At 51.6% G+C, this 18,122-nt stretch overlaps 1 protein-coding gene across 1 annotated transcript in view; it reads right to left on the bottom strand.

Annotated features, from left to right (window-relative positions):
• Positions 1 to 18,122, bottom strand: part of ELMO1 (engulfment and cell motility 1) — a 333,348-nt gene that overhangs the window by 199,890 nt on the left and 115,336 nt on the right. The window contains exon 15 of the mRNA XM_027835911.1: positions 11,270 to 11,378. Within this exon, the coding sequence (XP_027691712.1) occupies positions 11,270 to 11,378 (109 nt within the window). The remainder of the gene's footprint in view (positions 1 to 11,269; positions 11,379 to 18,122) is intronic.

Raw genomic sequence — 18,122 nt, 5'->3', positions numbered from 1 at the left:
GTGTTGACTAATCACTCCATCAATGGAATAGAAAATGGAAAATCAACAGGGAGAGCATCTCAGAAGAGGCTGAAGTCGGTTGAAGAATCGAATAATATTTCATAGGGATTTCTCACTTTCTCTCAGCTCTCCCTATTACCTTTTGGAATTTGCCAAATTAGCAGCCCTGAAATAGAAATGATTAGTCTGGCTCAGCTTGAAATCCCCCATAAAAGCTGAAGAATATTCAGCTGGTAGTAACACAATGGAGGTTAAGGAAACTTCCTAGAAATTATGGGCAGCTGGTTGGTTTTTATAAGTTTGTTTGCACGAATTCTCCTTGAATTGGATTTGTGGAGAAGGAAGGCATTCGGGATGGGGTTTCTAGGCACAGTCCTCATGTTTCAAAGTCACAATAGAGGTTACTTCAGTGTCACATAGCAAGGGGGAGTGTGCCCGGCGGATGGATTGGGATTCAACAAGAATTCCTCAAGAGGATGCTACAGTACGACAGTGGCCAGGTGCTTAGATGCTTCTCCCATCTCCAGGCCAATGTCTAAGGCAAGCCCTGCATTTTATAGGAGGAAATTGAGGCTCAGGGAGGGAAGTGATTTAGGATTATAGATTAGAGGCCCCCTCTGAGGCCACCTGGTCCAAACCCTTCATTTTATTTTTTTTTATCCTTCATTTTATAGATGAGGAAACTGAGGCCCAGGGAGGGAAAGAGACAGTCCCACCTCTGAGACAAATGTGTTTTAATGGCCTTCTTAAGGGCATCCCATCCCTGGCCAAGATCTCATACTTCAATAATTCACATATTTAACCTAAGAAAGGAATCAGAGGCACCCTGGAGTGATGGGAGAGGACTGGCCGTGGAGTCAAAAAGATCTGAGATCAAGTCCAACATTGCCCATGGCCTAACTGTGTGACCCAGGTTAAGGCAGGCTTCTCAGGGGCCCCAGGCATCTGTCTAAGACTCTAAGATAGGGAGCGGCTGTCAATCTTTATCAGCAGATGAAGTTCCATTGCAAGGGACTCAGCACACCGACAAAAATCAAGGTCAAGGCCCTAAAGTGGGGATAGGAGGATCCCCTGACCCTAACGGCGCTAACAGCACAAGCCAGGAGCTCAGGGTCAGCACTAAGACAACCACGCGAAGGAGAGAACAGGCCAGAATCTGCCACACGCTGCCTCCAATGCAGCCTTCATCGTTTGCAGGGAGGCTTTACGATTTGGCACCGGGACCAGTCTCCAACCTCTGGTCAGAGTCCCTCCCTGATTCCTGACCCTCCATTAGGTCGCCTCCCTCATCGAAGCGTTAATTTTTACTAATTCTAAGCAAAGCACACCTAATGAGGTAGTGTAGCAGGCGGGAAGGCATCATTGGGCTTTCCCATATCTCTGTACTGGTCCAGTAACTCCAACATCCATGGTGCAAATATCTCTGACTCCAGGATTTCTAAAGAAGCTGCCAGTGATTTGTATAATGTTCTGTCTCGAGCTCAAACGGTTTCAGGTAAGAGTGCCTCATTTGCTGACAAGCACCCCTACTGGCAAAGCTTGTTTCTGCAACCCAGCTCTATTAGACATGAATTCTCCTTAGAGTAGACCCACAAAGGTGAAGGGAGCAGTGTTCCATCCTGGAGGAACAAGCGTGGAATCCAGCAATTCCACCGCATGTGAGAAATGTCTCTCGATGCAGTCCACAGCCCACCCAGGCCTGTGTGACCTGTGTGACCCATATCTGCCTCTCAAATCAGGCTTCCCCAGGGGAGCCACTTGGCCTCTTGCTCTAGACCTCTAGATAGATATGAGGTTCATGGCCATGGGGCACAAAGGTTGTCCAGTGACCATGTGACGTTCAGGTCATTTCCCCTGGGGTTACTGTGGTTTTCACCATGACACCATGAGTTAACTATATTACTCACCCATGCGCTATGTAAATCCTAGCTTTTGCCTAAAAAAGTCTGAATTCCATCAGTTGTCATAGGCAACTGAACATAGGCTAGTGAGTGGGGGAGACTGCAGCAAAAAGCAGTCTATGCTGGCTCCCATATGGCTCCTGTAGCTTTAAAAATGAATGCTGCTTTGCCCTCACCTTTTCAGACAGATCTAGGATTCTCTCAGAGAGAAAGAGACTGAAGCACACTTGGACAAAGGGACTATTTGGACACTATTTGACACGCTCAGAGAGTAAAGCTTGCCTCCGAGGTACCACCTGGCCTCACGAGATCCTGTTTTGTTCAAGGCAAAAGAATCATTGTCTCCACCAACGCTGTCACAGGTCCAGCTGGGCCCTTTCCTCGTCCCTGTCCCTACACCCTAACCTGTTTCTGAGCCTCAATCCACAGGAGGAGCGCTGAATGTCGCAAGGGCCCAACCACAAAACTGGGAATGACTGCCCTGGACATGAGAAGAGGACAGAGATAACTGGGAGAACGGGAGCTTGGAACCCAATGGGCCGGCAGGGAATTGACTACACTGCCACAAACTGGCTGCTGAGGAAGACCCAGGAGGACTCCAGTGAAGAAGCCAAGGTCATACTTCAGGGCTGCTTCGTGGAGGTCTATGAGGTGATGAAAAGGAAGACACCGTGGACCTCACGGGAGCAACAAGGCACGTGGCCACCGGCTTTCCTGCTTCTACATCCTCCCCCAGCTCTGAAGGGTAACTCCTCGAGAAACAAGAACTGTGGACAAGCAGCCACCGACAGCACTGGGCCCGTCACTCTAAGTACACCTGCTGGCTGGAAGATCAACGTGGATGGAAACCTCCGTCCCACCCATTAAAGTCTTGTTCAGGGTCAACCAGGACCTTCCTCTCCCCTACAAGGCACCAGCCTTGTGGCTGGTGGATCCACCCAATGCCAAAGAAATGGTTCCATCTGGAATGCGCATTCACACCTGATCATTCATTGGGTCAGACCTGGGGGGGACCTTAGAAGTCATCCGCCTGGTGCCCTCATTCTGCAGATGAGGAAACTGAGGCCCAGGATGCTGACGTATCTGCCCACGATCACACAGGGTGTGAGTGACAGAGCCAGCGTCTGGACTCAGGCCCAAGGACCCCAAGCTCACTGTTCCCCTCCAACCTGGCACCTTGGTAAAGTGCCTTTGGACTTGCCAGAATAGAGGACACATAGACTAGAAAGGAGGAGGGGCTCCTTGTGGCTGGTTGGGCCAGTCAGCCATCCTGGCCTGAGCTGGCTAACCCCTGGCTTGAGGGGATTGGGCGTATCCCTGGGATCAGGACAAAAGGCTGGCAAGCCAGGAGGCTATCCCCTGTAGATGCACAGGTTGGGATGGCAGTAAATTACAGCCTGGCACGTCTGGTGAGTGTGAGCCGCGTCTCACTTCCCTGAATCCACAAACTGTTTACAGCTCTCCCAGGTGCCCAAACACCCACGTGCACAGATTCATTCAGCTAATATGCGTGGAGTAGCTACTCCATGCCTGGCCCCATGCTAGGCACAGTGGGGGTGGGGAAGTAGGGTGAGACAGTTATCGCTGCAGTTAGGCTGTACATGAGGAGAAGAGGAAACCCACATAAAAAATGAAACCATCATCAGAGAGCACTCACCAGGCAGCAGGTGCCAAGCGAGTGAGGTGGGAAGTAAAGGGCAGTGAGGACAGAGAAGGAGAGCCCCAAGATCAGGGCTGAGAAGGGCCTTGGGGGGCAATCAGGTCCAACCAACTCCACTTACACATAAGGAGTGAGGGGCAAAGTTAGTGGTCCAGGGTCATGCAAGTAATAAGTGGTGGAGCTAGGATTTGAACTCGGCCCTTTGACCCAGACCTAGCCCTCCTTCTCCATTGTCATTATGGGTCAGCTAAGTGCGATAGACTGCCTGGAGTCAGTGGCTCCCACTCCCTGGAGATCTGTGAATGGCAGGGATGGGGAAGGAGATGTCTGGGAAAGTGCAGAGGGAATTCCTCCACATGGACCTTGCTGGCCTCTGGGGTCCCTTCCTAACCTAAATGTCTTCACAGAGGAGGGGGATGCTGAGCTGAGCCTCAGAGCAGGAGCAGGATCTGGGTGGTTGGCGTGGGGTCCCAGCCACAGGACAGCTTGAACAAAGGCACCTAGATGGGAAGGGAGATGGTGCATCCCAGGGGTTAGGAAGGGAGGGCTGGGTTCCTGTTGCAGGACTGAGAATGCAGGGGGGGTGGGGAGGGTGTTATGGGATGCTGCCACAGACCCACTCCCCCTCGCCATTGGAAAATGGTGCCACTATGGATGTACAAGTGGATATCCTGACAGTGCCCCTTCCTGCTTCCCTCCATCTACCCACAGCGTGTCCCAGCCTCGCTACAGAGAAAAGGGGGAGTGTCTCCTTCCCCAACTATGCCCATCAGCCATTTTTACTGAGAGAAGGACAACCAAAGACTGGCATTTCAGTTGTAAATCACAGGTCAACTTGAATAGGCTTTTTTTTTTTTTTTGCAAGATTGGGGAAAAATTGAGGGGCATAGAACATACTTTGAGTAAAAAGAGTCAGCTGGTACTAAGAATTAATTAGTGTGAACAGAGGTAAGCTATGCCCTGCTCAGTGTAGGACACACTTTAGAGCTTCCTTTGGTGTGGACTGCCATTTGTAAGCCTAGACAGAAAGGTGGGATGAAATGAACTCAGGAGTGGTCACACTGGGCATTCAGAAAACCAGAGACCCAACAGTGCTGGGACAGGCTGAGTACAGCTGAGGAGGATCCAGCCTGACCTTCACCTTCACACAATAAACAAGTGAATCTGGTCAATGTCTCGAAACATCGGTGAAAGTGCAATCATCTTTGAAGCTAAAAGTGGGGCACCCTGATGGACAAAAAGCGTCCCTCTCCACTTGGCCAGAGACGTCTCAGGCTGAACTGCTTCCTCCTGGTCAATCCACCACGCTGGCATCCCACAATTTCCTTTTCCAACATTTCTTACATTAAAGAGAGATCTACCAACCTCTGCTCTGCTTTGCGGTGGAAGAGGGTCTCAAGACCCTGTGTTTTAAGGATGGGCTGGTGGAACTGAGAAGGTTCAGCCTGAAGGAGTGAAGGCTGAGGGGAGACATGATGCCTGAGGGAGTGTCCCACCAAAGAGGGATAAGGAGCTGTCTGCTTGGCTCCAGAGGGAAGAACTGATGGCCGGGGTGGGGTGGGGGGGCACGGTTTCAGAGGGACAAAATTCGGCTTTATATAAGGAAAATCTTTCTAGCAAGGAAAGCTGTCCCAGCGTGGAACAGGCTAGGCTACCGTGCAGGCGATGGGCTCCCCCTCACGAGAGGACTTTTAAGGGGGGCTGGATAATCACCCAATTAAGGGGTAGGGTGTAGAGGGCTGTTTTAGAGAGAATTCCTGTTCAGGTATGGCTGGAACTCTGAGATTCTGGGATCCCTTTTGGGATGAGGATGAGGTCAGCCTGCCCTCTGGAAGGCTTTGCCAGTGAAAGGCAGGTCCAGAAAATTAAATTCTGCCACGTCTGAAAAGCTTCATGCTTGCTCCCAGAAGCCAAGGCCCATCCAGTCAAGTATGGAAAGGCTCACCTCTAGGAGCCTGGACACTTGGGGACAAAGTCTCTGGCCAGGACCAACGACAAAAAAAAGTGCAAAATGGCCCCGCTGGTATCTACCAATCAAGCCACACATATTTATTGAGTACCGTGTTTGAGGCATGGTGGGAAACAAAGGAGGTGATGTCCAGAGAACTAGACGAAGGCCTCCACCACAGAGGGGGGACCCCTCAGGAGGATGGGCTGGACGGCGTGGCCAAGACCCCCAGGACGAGAGGCCTGAACCCCAGAAGGAATATCACTGGAGGATCCCACAGCTTCATCAAAATGCAGAATGTGACTGGGGACCCAATCCCCAAGTCATCTCAGGCAGGACCCCAGACACATTCTAAGCCATGCCATCAAAGGAATATTAAAAAAATAAGGCAACATTTGCCACTGAGCATGGCACCAAGAGGGCTGTCCCATGGTGACCGACATTTGATCTCTTTCACAACAGCCCAAGGGTCAGTCTCCCCAGTAAAAAATCCCAACTGACCCTGACAGAGAGCTTTCATCCTTGCCAAGAGTCTCGCCACCACCTCCTTAGCCCCATTTTACAACTGACTAAACTGAGGCTCAAGGAGGTTGTGACTGGCCTAAAGTCACACTTCTCAGATGGGTCAGAGCTGGCCCCAGCACTCAGGTCTCAGCTCTCTGTCAGATTCTAAACTCTAGGGGTGGCAAGCCAAAGAAATGAAACACGGATGCCAGCAGTGACTTCTCCTCTGGGGCCCCTCCATCTGACTCAGACAGACCACAGCCTCAAGGTTGCCTCCTGCTGACCTCCTGCTCAGAACTCATCCTTTCTCAGGACGGCCAGTACCTAGATCAAAGTCTCCACTCCACAACAGCCCAAACTCATTAATGTCAACATTCACAGTGATGACTGTGGCCTCCCAGATCCCTGACCTCGCCCACTCCCATGCCCAGCATCTCCAAATAGGCATTTTCTGGGGGTCACCTCCTCTGGGAAGCCTTCCCTGATGGGAAAGTGCTCTCTCTCTGTCTCTGTCTCTCTTTGTCTCTGTCTCTGTCTCTTTCCCTTTGTCTCTGTCTCTCTCTGTCTCTGTTTCTGTCTCTCTGTCACACATACACACACACACACACACACACACACAACCCTGATGTGTAGTAAGTACTTCATAAATGCTGATTATATTGACTTGACATGAAGTGAATCGCCCCGCTGACCCATTCTGGCTTGGGGCTTCCTTAAATGGCTTCAGGGGACTCTGGGTTGCCCATCCCCAGCAGTCATTAATCTGATATCCAAGGCCCCACTTACTACAGCATCAAAGGTCAAATAAATCAATGATGAGCTCAGTGAAAGCCTCAAGCTTCCTGTCTCCCCTTCTTCCACATTTCCTCTTGTCTTAAAAAATGTCACTTAGAACATGTCTCCAGCTGGATTCTACTTCAAAGAAACTGAGGCAGTGCAAGATGGGGGGTTATGGGAGGGGAGGAGCTTGCATATTGAGGCTTACGTGCCTTGAATTTCTGGTGAATAAGGATGGAGCCCCGCCGCCAGCACCAGGCCTCCCTGCTGGCTTCTCTGCAGGGAATGGGCCAACCACCAGGGTCCCTGGGCCAGGGCATTCTGCCAAGTGCTCCAGCAAATCATTGCTGGGACAAGGAGAAAGCACAGGCCTCTCAAACACCTGTAAACGGCAAATACAAGAAAGGACAGGAGCAGGGAATGGGTGACCTTGCTTAAGGTCTTTCTCAAAATGCAAGGGGATAAAAATGTCAACTCTGAAAGGAGTGACCTCGAGAGCCAAAGAATTCCAGCGTTGGCAGGAGACCGTGTGGCACAAGCTGTCCCCCAAAAGCCCTCTCTACCATGGGCCTGCCAGATTCTCAGGCAGCCTGAGAACCAACTCCCAGGGCAGCTCACCCACACTGGGACAGCTTTCATCGTGAGCAAAGGTCTCCTGGGACCAAGACAAAATGTGCCCGGTCATCCCTTCCACCGTTTGCTCCTAGTTCTTCCCCTGGGCCAAGCAGAACAAGTCAATCCCTCCTCCATGTAACACATTGGGTGCCACATTCTAGGGCACCACCTTCTAAAACACAATCTTCTAGGGCGCCATATTTTAGGGTGCCATCTTCTAAGGCTCTATCTTCTAGGGCACCATTTTCTAGGGCTCTATCTTCTAGGGCGCCATCTTCTAGGACACCATCTTCTAGGGTGCTGTCTTCTAGGGCTCTATCTTTTAGGGGACCACCTTCTAGGATGCCATATTCTAGGTGCCATCTTCTAGGGCACCACCTTCTAGGATGCCATCTTCTAGGGCTCTATCTTCTAAGGTGCCACGTTCTAGGGTGCCATCTTCTAGGATGCCATGCTATGGAAGGGCCTTATTTGTAGATAAGTTAGGCTGTCATACTACAAAACCCTTTGAGGAGTAACTGTGGTAATTCAGCCCTAGGCATGGGGTCCACACACTAAGCCCCCTTTTCCCAAAGTCCATCGAGGAGGAAATAGCCCAATGGTTGACATTTTCTACATCAACAATACTTGTCACGTTTGACACTCTTTGGGGAGCTAAATTCTATGTTCTTGGCATAGGAGCACACATGACCAAAACTGCATCAAAGCTCTAAGCTGTGCAAGAAATAATCAATAAATAAATACTTATTAAGCACCTACAATGTGCTGGGCACTGTGCTAAGCTCACAGTGCAAAGCAGCCTGGCAACTTCCCATGTACAAAGGCAAGTCATTCCCTTCACTCATTCTATGAATGATACAGAAATAGGCAATTAGAAGTCTCAAAATAGCTTTTCAGGAAGAAAAAAATAAAAATCATGATTCACACATTGGCTGATGCCTTCACAGGGCACAGCTGCAATTTGTTTGTGTCCAAGAGCAAAAGATGAGAAGCCGAGTTGTGCGTGCTGCCATGAGAAGTGGTGTGCCCATGGGCATGTCATGTGGGCACATGGGCTACCATGGAAAGGAGGGCACAAATCCAACCTCAGTGTCACAGGAGCCTGAAGAAGGCATCTTGTGCAATCCTCTTACTTTACAGTGAAGGAAACTGAGGCCACACCATTTGAACAACAGGTTCACCTAGGGAGGCAGAACTCTGACCCTTGTCTGAGCTGAACCGTAGGCCATTGCCAGGCCCTGCCAGCCTGCAGGGTGCCATGATAAAGAAGTTAGCTGTGTATGTTTGTCTGCCATCTGAGCAGAGGGGAGCCCACTGTTCTCTAAGATCAGCCACTGTGAGAGGGGGCAGGGGGCTCTCTGGAAGATCAGGTGCCAGTGTCTCAAAATTGAGCTTGAAATACAAGAGAGAGAGGAAGAAGGAGGAGGAGGAGGAGGAGAGAGCACCAATTGATCTAGCCCACCCAGGACCACTGAGGTACAGCTAGAAAGGGGCGGATGCTCAAGGACAATGTCTCCCAGTCACCCCAAAATGGGAGGGGCCTTGGAGGCCAGCCAGTCCAACCCCTCATTTTACAGAGGACGGAGTGAGGTCCAAAGAGCTGGAGCTGACTCTCTGGGGGTCAAAGAGTCAGTTGTCCTGGTCATGGGCCTGGGGCCCGCCCCACTCTCCATCACTGATGAGCAACTCCGCCCTGAGCGTGTCTTGAAGTGAACCAGCCTCCAAAGTCTCTCCATACAAAGTTCACCTCCCAGCATCTGCTTTTGGAGCTGGAAAGACCTCGGAGGCTGCAGAGTCCCCCGCCCCCCAGGGGCTCTGGGAGCTGAGCCAGGGCGTGGTCCCAGGTGCTAGACTCTGGGCCCCAAATGCTCTGGGGACGCTTTGGACTCTGGAGCACGGATCTCCTCTAGCCAAGTCCCATCCCCCCAGCATGTGGTGATAGCAGTGTCAGCATCCAAATCTCTTGGTTTATGAAAAGAGCTCCGTGTCCCATGTTGTGAGGGAATGTCACAGCACAACAAACTCTTTGGTGCACAGTCTGAATCTGGCCATGAGGTGAGAATGCTGGACAGCCCTGAACTCAGGGAGGCCATCTCCAGGGCTGTGGGGGAGGCAGGATCTGCCTCTGTGCCCACCTAGATAGAACAGACCCGAGATTCTTGAGGAACCCATGGTTTGTTCTTCCAGGGATACCCTCGGCACTATTTCTCCCACACCGCCATGATTCCTGTCCCAGGGGACACTTTCCAGTCCAGTGCAGGCTGGGTTTGGGGTGGCACAACACAGGCCTGCCTCCTCTTCCAAGAAGGAGCCACGTTGAAGTCAGTAACCCAAGTGAAGATTCCTGCCCACTCTGGGCATCTCCGGTGCCCCAAGGGCTGAGGAGGAGCTGTCGTGAGAAGGACCGATCCTTGATAAGGACAAAAATGGAGGGGAGCTTGTCTCATCGGAATGTTCTGGCTCAGAAAGGAAGGCTAAGCAGCACTTCACCCGGCAGGGTATGGCACCTTGCCCTCCAGAGCTCATGTGGAGGAAGGAGAGGCACTAATTGCAGAGCCTCTCAAGAGCCTTCCTGTCTTGAGTGATTCAGCCATGGTGTTTTGCATTTGTAAACCATGGCTGGACAGGAGTCCAATGGAGGCATTCTGCTTGGCCCCTTCATGTGAGAGGAATCAATATGACCACAGGAGGAGGAAGAAAGTTGGGGCATTCTTGTGGAGGGCAGGTGGGGCCTCCAGGATGTGAACTGGCAGATAGAAGGGCAGAAGGAAGGAGGAAAGGTAGGAAAACAAACAACCCTGCAGAGCCAGGCAGGCTGGGAGCTGCCACAGTGGCCATCTCCCTGGTCTCCTTTGTAATTCCCAGAGCCTAGCACATAGTAGGCACCTAATAATGCTTGTGGATTGACCAGTGTGAATGGCCCAGAAGACAGGTCATGGGACTGAATGGGATAGACTTCTAGCCCCACCTCAATTTTCAGGCTAGGAAACTGAAGTCAGAAAAGTGAAGTGACTGGTCTAAGGTGACAAAGGCAGCTGGTAACTCCTGATTGGTCTCTCACCTTCTAGTCCTGCCCCTTCTCCAATCCATTCTACCCCCTGCAGCCCCCTCAATATTCCTAAAACCCAGAACTGGTTGCGACAACAACCCTATTGATTCTATGGCAAAGTACAAAATCTTCAGATTGGAATTTAAAGCCATTAAGGGACTTTTCTTTCTGTTCTTATTCCCCTTCACATGATGCCCAGTCTAGTTTTCAGATTCTAGAGTGATTCTAGATTCCACAGGACCATACTGTCAACTGACATTCTGACGGCTCTAAGCACGACAAGCAGAAAGCAGCGGGGACTCATGCCGCTGGCGGCCCACGTCCAAGACCCAAGACAAGTTACTGTCACAGGCTGGGCTTTGGGACAATTCTCCTGAATGTGCCGCTGGCCTTCCTCCGTGTAAAGGCTTGAGAGAAACAACATCCCAGGACCACCCCGGCAGAAAAGCTGGGCTCCCAAAAGGCATCAACCCCCTTATCTGTCCTTGCCTGGAGAACTCAGAACCCTGTTTCGGTCCAAGCCCCCAGGACCTGAGTCCACTGGACCTTGGCTGTCCTTGGCCATGGATCATCTCAGAACGCTTCTTCTGTCTCCTCTAGGAAGATAGGAGCCCCGCCCTACGATGGCTACATAGACCACGCCTCAGCAGCCACCCAGAGTTCTGACCTCAGGCACCGCCCCAAGAAACCTGGGGTGCTCAGCAGGGAAGGGCTGAGTGCCACAGTCGCTGCCCTGCCCCCCCCCGTCCCCCCCGGTGGACTTGCGCCACCCTGCCCCGCCCTGGCGCACGGCGCAGACTCCCAGGCGGACTTACGAAGTTCTCCCACTTTCAGGATCTCACACAGCATCTTGGTCAGCTCGATGCTGCTGCGGCCAAAGGGACACTCATGCTTGTCTTCTCTGCAGCTGTTCTCTAGGACGATCTGGAGGGGGGGAACAGAGGCGTCAGCAAGGGGGCTCGAGGTTGCACTGTACTGCCCCCGGAGGGGGCAGGGGGAGGCACAAAGCTGAACCTCCCTTCAAGGAGCCCAGGCTCTGGAGGTCTGGCCTCAGGGGCCTTCAGCCCCCACAGAGCACTGGGAGCATCGGGCCTAGCCAGGCAGAGCCTGTCTGCAGTGTGTACTGGGGTCATCTTTCATGACGGTGGGTTTTCTTATCCTAGGTCGCCATATTACCCGCGGCCCTGGACAGCTGCCTGCAAAGGGACCGGTGGGGCGAGGTTGCGTTCTGGAGGAGAAGGAGGCTCCACATTGACACAAACCCCTCGTTCTCTCCAAATGACTGAACAATCTGAGTGTGTCCAGAAAAAGAAATCCACGGCTTTGATGCCTCCTAGCTATGCCCGGGAGCTACTCTATTGGTCCAAATGGAAAGTGAAACGGGGCTGGGGCAAGCTGCTGTGATCAGGGCAGGATCCCAAATGAAGAACAATGTAAGGGCGAAGAGCTTTGAAATAAAAGAGAAAGGAGAAGGAAGGAGAAGATGGAGGGCAGAGGAGAGGGAAGAAGAAGAGGAGGGAAAGGAGAGGGGGAAGGGGAGGAGAAGAAAGGAGGAGAGCGAGGCTGATGCGGGGACTCTTCCTTGAGGCTGTAACCAGAAGAGGAAAGTTTTTCCCAAAGCTGTACTCTCCTGCGATCGGGGGTCGGGTGGGGGGGAGCTCGGCCCCCTCTGCCCTTCAGGCCCATCTTACTCGCCCTTTACCACAGGCTAGCTCCCACTGATGACCCTCTACTTGCAGACTCCAAGGACGCAGTTCTTAGGAGACTCAGTGAATTTCCACGCATTGCTCTCCCACAGCGACACCCAGGAGCCTAACTCAATAAAGCAGCCGCGGCTCCGGGCAGCAGGTGGGCGACCAGACGGGGAAGCAGCGAGGCTCCTGTCTGGGCCGCCGGTGGGCTCCATAGGAGGACCCTCGCTTGCATTTCACATGAACGGTACGTTAACATTTCATGAGCCTATCAATATCTCCTGGCGGGTGGCGGGCGCTCTGCATGCGCGGCAGCTAGACTCCCCTCAGCCAATCAGGGTCGGAGATACATTTCGGGAAGATGGTTTATTAGCAGGCAAGAAACAAAATGCTAATTTAAGTAATCAATATGGAAATCAGCCTCCCAGAGCTCCTCGGTGGCCCATCCATCTTGCGCTGGTTACCTCCAGGAGGGAAATAAAGCAGCCAGTGGGGATCCTTCTGGCAGCCCTCACCAAGGCACGTGGGCAGCTGAGGGCCAGCCAGGACCTCGGGGACAGGCATCAAGGGGACAGGCCTGCGGGTCCTTGGTCACTGGTCAGGTACAAAGGGGAGCTCGCTCCTCCGCGGGCCAAGAGCCTCGTCTTTTCCTCCTTCATTCAAGACATTAAAAAGTCTGCAAAGCTCTTTGCTATTGGAGAATGAACGACATCCAGCAGAGACAAAAGAACGCCCGCGGGCAGCATCTTCTTTGAAATTTCTCGTGGATCTCAGGTTCTAAAGCGGACAAGCCTCCAGCATGGCAACGATTCAGCCCAGCATCGAGTATGCATCAACCGGGGGGGGGGGGGGGGGGCCAAGAATGCCACTTTCACTAGTGTCTGGGACGCTAGGGGGCACCATACTGCACGAAGCGCCGGCCCGGGGTCAGGAAGACTCATCTTTGTGAGTTCAAATCCAGCCTCAGACACTTCCTAGCTGGTTGACCCTGGGCAAGTCACTTCACCTTGTTTGCCTCAGTTTCCCTAGCTGTAGAATGAGCAGGAGAAGGAAATGGCAAACCACTCCAGTGTCTTTGCAAAGAAAACCCCAAATTGGGTCATGGAGAGTCAGACACAAATGAAAATGACTGAACCACAACTCATGTCAGGGCCATGAAAGCTAGTATCAATTGCCTCTAATCCCACTCAGCTTGATCTCTAAAAATAACAACCCCCTTCAAATAAATTAACAAAATAATTGAGCAAAGCTCAAAGCCTGAGCCTCCCCAAATGGATCTCTTCAATCTATCAACAAGCATTTATTAAGCACTTGCTGTTTGCGGGGCACTGTGCTTGGAATTAGGGTCAGAGTCAGAATCAGAGCCAGCTCTAGCCCTCACGTATGTCAGGCATACAAAGGAGGCTCAAACGGTCCCTGTTCTCGAGGAGCTCACGGTCTGTCGGGGGAGACAATGTGGACATAATGAGGTGCACAGAAATGACAAATGAAAAACAGAAGGACACTGGAGGAGAAGGCATGCATGGTGGGGGGACTGGGAAAGGTCTCCTGAAGAGGCCTGGGGAGGAGGGAGGGCGTATGTGAGCAATGAAGTCACCCCTGACCTTCCAGATGCTTTTAGCCTCTCTCCCACAGCCTCGCACAGCATCCTGCACACAGTAAGCATCTAATAAGCATACTCCAGTCCTTTCATGTTAGTGCTGCTTCTCTCCAAATCCTCCACCAGTACTGTGAGTGTACCTTGGGAGGCAGAGCCCCAAACAGGTATTTAGGCACATTCTGCCCATTGACGGAATGATGAGCATCCCGAGGGGATGACTCCATTTCCCCTGAGCGCTCAGCCTCCTGGTGCCACCTTTACTTGGGTAAAGTTGGGCCACTGTAGACTTCACACTCAGCTTGTACTCCTTAGGTAACATCTGGGGATGCTGCACCTGAAGAAGGAAAATGGGCTGGAGGAAATGCAGAGAGTTGTCCTCACCTATTTTAAGGGCTGGCCCGGGGAAGGCAATGTGACCTGTTCTGCTTGGCCCCAGAGGGCAGAGCCAGAGGCTGTGACTCTAACTGGAGATGTGATGAGGTAGTGAATATGTGAGTAAAGTAAAGGGACTGATAGGAAATGAAACAATATAATGAAATTGAGATACAGAAGAGAGACACAGAGACATAGAGAGATGGAGAGAGATAAAAAGAGAGAGGGGACAAGGAGGTGGAGAGATGGAGAAAAAAAGAGGGAGACGAAAAGAGAGACAGAGACAGAGACACAGATCATGCTTGCAAGAAGCACCAGGATTTGGGTGCCCCAGTACAGACACCCAGAGAAGGGCATGAGGGCTCCCGGGGAGAATTTCTCTACACTGGAAGCAACCTTTGCTGGGGAAAATCCCACGGACAGCAAGCGCAAAGGGGGAGTCATCATGGTGGAACTTACCAACCCAAAGATGCTTCTGAGGAAGGAATTCATGAGTGTGAATAAAAGTGAAGGTGGGGGAGGCACCCCAGGAGGCCAGTGAGATTAAAAGAGAGGATTAAAAAGGCAAAGAGATCAGAGATTTCATTGTGCATGGGAATTCAGCAGCTGCCTGGTGCGAGCTTCTCATCTTCCCTGTAATGAGTGTATTTAGGAGAACCCCTCAAAGAGCTGGGGCTGAGGCCACCCCCAGCCTGCCTGGAGCTGGGCTTTTCCTCCAACACCTTCCTCCTGGCTCCTGGTGCTGGCTCACTTTTGTAAGACTTGGTGCTTGGGAATCAAGGAGCAAACCTGTATGATCCCTTGGTCATTGGGCATGAGGGACTCACTCTTGCGTCTGAGGCACATCTGGGCTGACCAGGGCTTGTCCACTGTGACACTGGCCCTGGGCACTAGGCTACAGCCCAAAATTCAGACTTGGGGCTCCATCACATGACTGGATAAAGGGGTGCCCCTACCACCTTTAGAGAAATTTAGCAAGGAACGATGCTGGAACAAAGGGCTTTCCCTGGCATCACTCCAAAGGGGGAAAGTGTCACCAGCTCCCTTGGGAGCTCTGAAGTCCCCTTAAAGGCCACGAAGCATTGGTGCCTGGTTAAGCACCGCCATGATTCTTCACTGTGGAATTAATGGGATGGGGATCTCAGTGACCTTGGCACCAAAGGTAGGTACTGGCAAGGGTTTGGCCACCTGTGTGGTGAGGAGCCTCATGCCAGATGTCTGAGGACCAGCCCAGCTCAGGGGCAGACACTCATCCCCAGGGGGGAAGGGTCTTTTGGCCATAGTCACCTTTCAAGGCTTAGGAAGCCTGCTATGTTATAGAAGAGTGGGACCTCTGTCAGCCCAAATGAACAAGATTATCAGCCTCAACAGATGGAAATAAGCACCTAATTATACAGAAAAACAAGTCACTGGAAAGTGAACTCCTGTAGTTGAATCCTCAGACTTCCACCATAAAACGAGGCATATTCTATCCTAGGGGAAAATGGCCCCAGATACAATACAGCTCACTGGGGAAACCCATCTACTGACAGGGAACCTCAGTGCTAATGAATGAGTCACAAAGAATATATTCCACATTAAGACAATAACAAATATGGCATCGGCAGAGAAGACTGCTGGGGGGGATGGTGGGGTTGGTGTTCTCCCCACCCCTCGGGGGTCTCAGCTTCTGCCCACCACAGACCAGCGCCATTCTGGCTGTCTCAAGCTGAGCTGGCTTCCAACATCTGAAAGGGTGTTGGGGGGAAGATGAATCAGACTCTGGGGATCCCAAGATCTTAAATTTAGAATTGAAAGAGATGTGGCCCCTTCGCTCTGAAGCTCTGCCGAGCTAAGTGACTTGACCAAAGTCACCCAAGCAGCAGGTATCAGAGTGGGGATTTGAACTCGGGTCCAAACTCCCAATCTCCAGCCTCTTTTACTGGGCCGGGCTTGGCCCCAAAGAAGCCAGAATGAGGAGCGACAGGTCCTGGTGAACTCACTAGGTGGTGTCTGAGATTCGGGGAGGTTTCAGGGAAGTACATTTCAGCCCAATCCGAAGGAAAACGTAACGATTACAGCTGAATTAGAGTAATCATAATAACAGCAACTGCAACATTTATTTTGTACTTTCAGGTTCTTTGGAGCACTTTTTATACATTTTCTCTTGTGATCCTCAAAAGAAGAAATTGTTTTCTTGGGAGGTAGTGAGCTCCCAGGCACTGGAGGGCTGCAAGTGGAGACCTGGATGACTGCTTCTCAGGGCTCATCAGAGGCCAGATCGAGAGCTGAAAAGGACCCTAGATGCCATCTGGTCCATTTCTCTCCTTTGACAGATGAGGAAACCAAAGCACAGAATGTCTTAGTGACCTGTCCACATCCCACGAGCGGTAAGTCAGCATTTGAACCAAGGACCTCAGGCTCCAAATCCAGCTCTTTGTCCATTGTACTCCGTGGGGATTCCTGTGGGTTGCACTAGATGGTGTCCAGAGGCCTCGATGGCAAGAGACTGCAGCCTTCCCTGATGTCCGTCTCAGAACCGAAATCTCGACACAGCCTGGAGGTTCTGAAAGAGGTTTGGGCTTGGAGTCAGGAAGTCCTGGGTTCAAATCCTGCCTCAGACACCTCTTAGCTGTGTGACCCTGGGTAAGTCACTCAACCTGTGCCTGCCTCAGTTTCCTCTGCACACATCTGCAACGTGAGCGTGAGACAACACAGTAACCCGTGTTGGTTACAAATTTCACAGTGACCTTGAAACACGAGTCATTCCTATTATTCTCTGTCTCCACGGGAACAAGCAAGAGGCCAGCAGGGAAGGCATATTATCTCATTCAATCTTCACAATAACCTGGGAGGCAGGTGCTACTATTCTGCCCATTTCACAGATGAGGAAACTGAGGCAGACAGAGGCAAGGATGACCCCTGACCTAGGCCTGTCCCTGAGACTCCGGACCTCGGCCAAGGGGAGTCTGACCAGACACCCACAGAGGCTGGGGAAGGTGCTCTCAATTCTCTTGGGCAAACAAACAAAGCCACATCCAGAATGGCCTCGCAGGCTCTGTAAACTGAACTAGGCTTGAGATCATCCAGATCACCCGCAGCATGTAATCTCAATAAAGAAAGAGAAAATTTAGAGCCAGAGATAAATGCACAAATAGATGGAAAGACAGATGAATGGAGAGAAATTAAATGAACAAGGAAATGAACAAGTAGATAGCCAGGTAAATTAATCTATAGGTAAATAAACCTATAAATGAATAAATAAATGAGCAGACAGATAAAGGAATGGATGGGTGACTAAGCAAATAAATAAATAGATGAACAAATGAATCAATGATGAGGGTGAGCCTGGAAGCCGCCTCCGGCAAGATTCCGGGGACAGGAGGAGGAGAGAACGCATCGGTGCCAGGAGAACAAAGAATGATCTGCCACAAAGCTTTATGCCCATCATTTACTTCGTCATTAACTTTAATTACACGCTATGAACTGTCCTGTAATTATGGAGCTTGGGGCACTGCCAATTTCCCCTCTGGCGTGTGCAAAGTTGGGTGAATTAGTGCAAAGCTTCAGCCGCCCCTCCCCCCTGTCCCTCAGCAGCTCTCTGGGCACAGAGTTCCCATTTCATGCCCACAGCACGGGCTGAGTGGACAGCCTGGACGCACCGAGAGCCCTTCCCGAGGGGCGGACCACCCAGGCTTCATTACAGGCCTAACATGAGCCGTTCTACTCATTTCTGGCAAGGTCCGACACCATTTCCCTTTTCTGAGTCCCTCCCTGGCCAGGGGAGCCGGGCAGGAAGGGAGACCAGGATCTCCTCTCTGCTCTGCCCAGGGTGAGAGCTGGAGCAGAGAATTCAGAGTCTGTGGGTCCCCCCTGCTCCCCACTGGAAACAAACCACCCACTCATCCTATGGAAAATTTTCCTTCTTATGTGCTCCTTGGCCCCAAAACCCTTCAGGAAAAAACTGTCCTCAGTCAATCCACAGGTGCTGATGGCTGCCACACTACGAAGAGCTTCCACAGTGAG

Source organism: Vombatus ursinus, unplaced genomic scaffold, assembly GCF_900497805.2.
Source record: "Vombatus ursinus unplaced genomic scaffold, bare-nosed wombat genome assembly UNPS02014817.1, whole genome shotgun sequence".
In the NCBI taxonomy this organism is placed as follows: domain Eukaryota; kingdom Metazoa; phylum Chordata; class Mammalia; order Diprotodontia; family Vombatidae; genus Vombatus; species Vombatus ursinus.
Note: the sequence above shows the minus strand (reverse complement) of the source record. Positions and strands in the feature narration are given on the sequence as shown.